This window comes from Olea europaea, chromosome 18, assembly GCF_002742605.1.
Source record: "Olea europaea var. sylvestris chromosome 18, O_europaea_v1, whole genome shotgun sequence".
NCBI lineage: Eukaryota > Viridiplantae > Streptophyta > Magnoliopsida > Lamiales > Oleaceae > Olea > Olea europaea.
In genome coordinates this window covers 15,225,534-15,230,233 of record NC_036254.1, presented here as the reverse complement: position 1 = coordinate 15,230,233, position 4,700 = coordinate 15,225,534, and the positions used below count along the sequence as shown (strand labels likewise).

The window sequence follows — 4,700 nt, the reverse complement described above, 5'->3', positions numbered from 1 at the left end:
TAGAATAGACAATATCAATATTGTCATCAATGAAAGTTTGACCAACCTTAGTTTATGGACAATTTGCTTGATTTGGCAAACTTTAAAAATCGTTTATAAACGGTCAAACTTTATTTTCAACATATATTTCAATGAATTCACAAAAACTGTCCACTTATTCGTCGCGTCATTATATTATAAATTAAATCATTTATAAGTTATTCTCATATATGGGCTGACATTTTTAATACATGTAGTCTAATACATCTATATAATTAATTATGCTTAATTATTTACATTCATTTTAGGGAAAATTGCAGTAGCGGTTTTTAACCTTTTCATTTTTTACAGACTTTAACCTAACTTTCATTTTGTGTCAACAAAAGTCCCTAACCTTTCATAAATATATACCTGAGGTTTATCTGGATGGAAACTATCCAAAACACTATCAGTTAATCAGAAAAATTCCTTGAACTATCTGCTACCGCAATGATTTTTATTGGATGTTGATACCTTTTTGGACGAGATTTTTGACCGTTTTATTGGATGTTGATTCTTTAATTTTTCCGATCAACTAATGGTGTTTTGGACGGTTCCCATCCAGATGGACTTTAAGTGCATATTTATGGAATGTTAGGAAACTTCGTTAGCATAAAATGAAGGTTAAGGTAAAGTCTGCAAAAATGAAAGATTAGGGACCGCTCTGCAATTTTCCCTTAATTTTACCATGTACGTTTTGTAACTGTGCATGGAAATGATAGAGACGTAAGAATATATTCTTTGGCCATTCATTACTTCATAAAATGTTAACTGCCTTATCCGTATCGATTCTTTTAAAAGTCGGTTTGGCGATAAACTCCAATCGCAGAATTTATGCCGAATCACATACGCACACAACCTCACACATTGCTTTTTCTATATATTCTTATGGCCCATAACCTTATTCTGATACATTCATCCATTCGTATAACATCCCACAAAATTTCAAGAAAACTCAGAGAGAATTCTTGACGAGAAAGAAACCAAAAAAAAAATAAAATTATGGGGTGGTTCATGAGAGGAAGAAGGGGAGTGAGCTGGAGAGATCAAACCCTAGATTCAATAGCTGCACCTCCTTTGCCTTTGCTGGTGTTTTTTGGTTTGCTGATTATGTTAATGTTTCTTGCAAGTTATTCACATTACAAGGCAGAAGTGGAGAAAAGCAAGATGAATCTCAAGCTGCTATTTTTTCTTTTGCCACTTTTGGTGATTTTGATGTTGAATTTCATGGTGGATAACAGGTGGTGGTTCTACGCCGGAATTTCACCACCAGCATATGAAACTGTACGTCAAGAGGGTAGTGCTCCATGGGGTCTCTTGCTGCTGTTGGTGTTTCTTCTAGTTATGGTTCAGTATCAGTCTTCTATTCAGTCGAGCTGGTTTCGTGCTTTTTAGTCTCAATTATGACAGTGGTGAAAAGTTATATTCTAACTACTTCGATTGTACTTCATAGTATATTCAGTACGTATGAAGATTCAATCAATTTTTCTATGATTTGTATGTTTTGGTCAAGGTAGTGAAAAAAAATTCCGTCTTTTTTTATTTAATTTTTTCTTGGAATTGTTGGTGGTGTAGAAAGAATCCTATAGCTGCTGAAATAAAGATGAAACTTGTATATTTAATGCGATGATTATTTAGTTAGTTAACTAGTTTTGATTTTAATAATTTAGATGGCAATACTTTCATATTATATATATCTGTGTGTGTATTGATTTTGGAATAATTAAATATGAAATCACTATATATCAGCTAATCAAGTTGATGGTATATGAGAAAACTAGTTTAACCCAACTTAGATAAAAATTAAATTTTTAGTAGATTTTGATAAAAGTTGATGAAATTTGTCTTTGAAAAGTTTTAGATACTATGAAATGTGATAGTTATAGTTAATTAATAACATCGACTTAAATTTTAATCCAAATTTTAGGCTAAACCAAACATGGATAAATTTTATTTATCACAAGTCATAATAATTTTTTTTGAGAAAGGCCAATTCATTTTCTTTCCTGTTATGGTGTATAATTCATATTACAAATTGTCTAATGATCATTATTACATTTCTGCATTTTTTTCCTAAAAAAATTAATTATTAAATTTATAAGATATATAAATTGTTGAGAAAAATGTAAGAAAATCTGAATACTTAATGAACTCCAACGCACGAAAAAACGTTATCTTTTAAGAGATGTTTCTCCCCTATCCAATAAAGTCACAATTGGGGTATGATAAAAAATCTCTCTCGGGATACAATGGAGACGTTTGATTCAAATTGTGACTATTTGATCAAACCAAGAAAACACTCGAAAATAACTGATTGATGCCAAGAGAAAGAAAGAAGAATAAAAAACACTAGTCGGGGCGGCAAATCATTCGCAAAACAAAAAATAAATACATGCAAAATAATGAAAAATATCTAACATAAATTATTTTACACAATGAGCGGATGAAATTTTTAGAACTTTTTTTGAAGGGTAATTTTTAAGAATAGTTGGTGCAAAAACTTTTAGAGAGCTCATTTTTTTTCAAAACTAAACGTCATACAAAACTATCGTTTCCACTGCCACTGTCGCCTTTCGCCAATGACTCCATTGCAAGAACCTACGTGTCCACCCCTGCGACCGGAATCACCTTTAACATACTGGGGCTACGCCCCTCACTAGCATCCAAACACAAATCACTCTTGATGACGCGACTCAAGTGCGATTGTTGCCCAAGAAACAAACCATATTCAGAAATAAATTAATCAATGCACATCCAAACCAGACAACAGATTCAAAATAAACGGCAACCACATATTTTTTATTTGAAACTAGCTTGGATAGCCGCCGAAAAGCAAAACTCATTCAGGTACTCCGCATATTCCTTCCACCATGTCTGGATATCTCGACATCTTGAAAGGCGGCTTGACTAACAAACTAGATAGACATTCCTTCAGTCTATGCTAGTACAACACTAGTGGCCCATAACATGACAACCAAATATATTTGCAATTAACATGACAACCAAATATATTTGCAATTGAACTGGTTTAGACAGTGGAAGAGTTTGATTGAGATGTTTCTTTAGGGCCACAGAGATCTCTTCACATTTCGAGTTTCATTCAAATTTCTTCCCTTATTTGATTTTAAAGAAACGTAGACATTAGTCAGTAGACTTCGAGACAAAGTCACTAATCGCCGCTATCCTCCCAATTAGGCTTTACACTTCCTTCTACTTTTGTGAAGATCTCATTTCTAGCGAAACCTTAATATTTTCTGGATTGTCGTTAATTCCTTTTTCGTTAATAAGGAATCCTAAAAGCTTGCTCGATGCAACCCCAAATGCACACTTCAGTTGACTGAGCTTCATTTGGGAGTGTCAAGAATGTTAATATGTTTTCGAGGTGGGCTATGTGCTCGCTTGCCTTCGAACTTCTCATCAAACTATTATCTACGGAAACCTTCATTTTTTTCTGATCTTGATTAATGAATATTTGATTGACCAATCACTGGTAAGTGGCCCAAGCATTCTTGAATTCGAAAGGCTTCACTCTGTAACAATAGAGGCATTGGTCTATAATGAATGAAGTATGCTCTTCGTTTGATCTTTAAGAATGGCAAAAGCTAATGTCGCAGCGAGCAATTTGTCAATGCGAGTCAACGGGAATCTATCCTTCCTTCGAGCGTGCCTTGTTTAACCGTCGTAATCAATATCGGAAAGGGAGGAAGATTTCACCAAAGCAAAAGTTTCTCCGTTTACTTCGGCCAACGAGGTGGTTGAGGTTTTGTCGAACTTCTCCTAGCTATATGGTTCGTATATTGGCAAGCCATCGACAAGGGTCTTCCTTATGAGAGAGACACAGGACTGTATGGGCCTGGCATAACGCTCATATACGTCGAGTTGCACTTTGACTCTGGAGAAGTGCTTGTGGATCGTGGGGTCTCATGCGACTTGTGATGACGAGAGACACCCCTATATGCATTCCTTACTCCTACTTGGCTTGAATGTAGCATCCACGTGTCGGGAGGGTACGACAATACTCCATCAAGTCTGAGCATAACATTAATGGTTTTGGACTTTGTGCACCTCCACATGTTGCAGTATGATAATTCTTCTAATATCTTGCTCGCCGAACGAATTTACGAGCACAAAATTCTTTGATGTATTATACCCTTTATAATGAAGAAATAACAATAGTCCCTCAAATTCACTTCTAATGTTCGTGTTGGGTAGGCCTGGACGCGATTTTGTTTAGGTTGATTTCAACTCCAATCCGAAATCAAAATCAAATTAATTGATTTGGGTGAATTTGAATCCAAACCAACCCACTTTAACTCTTAAATCGAATCAAATCGGTTTGGTTTGATTCGGTTTGGTTAGTCGATTTGAACTTTTAGTACAAATTGAATTTTTTTTTTTAAAAAAATTGTCTAAATTATGAGCCCAATTATATAACAAGAACTAAAATAACTAAATAACTTTATATGACAAGAATGGATAATTGACACAAAACGTCCCTACCTTTCAAGTTTATTGTGGAAAAACGTCTCGAGCTTTTATTTTTTGGCATTTTGGCCCATACCTTTTACATTTCTTTGCTCAGAAGATCATTTTCATTAGTTTTTGACAATTTTGCCATCCATTCAAATAAAACAAAAAGAAAAGAAAAGAAAAAAAAAATAAAGAACTAATTGCAATAATAG

General features: G+C 34.2%; 1 protein-coding gene across 1 annotated transcript; it reads left to right on the top strand.

Annotated features, from left to right (window-relative positions):
- The first annotated feature begins 881 nt into the window (after positions 1-881).
- Positions 882-1,664, top strand: LOC111367595. Its single transcript, XM_022988550.1, has one exon. It carries the CDS (start codon positions 1,021-1,023, stop codon positions 1,411-1,413), a length of 393 nt encoding a protein of 130 aa, XP_022844318.1. The 5' UTR covers positions 882-1,020; the 3' UTR covers positions 1,414-1,664.
- The last annotated feature ends 3,036 nt before the right edge of the window (positions 1,665-4,700 follow it).

What these genes read in the sequence shown, in the direction of transcription:
- LOC111367595 (XM_022988550.1), top strand. Translation starts at nt 1,021, where the DNA reads ATGGGGTGGTTCATGAGAGGAAGAAGGGGAGTGAGCTGGAGAGATCAA.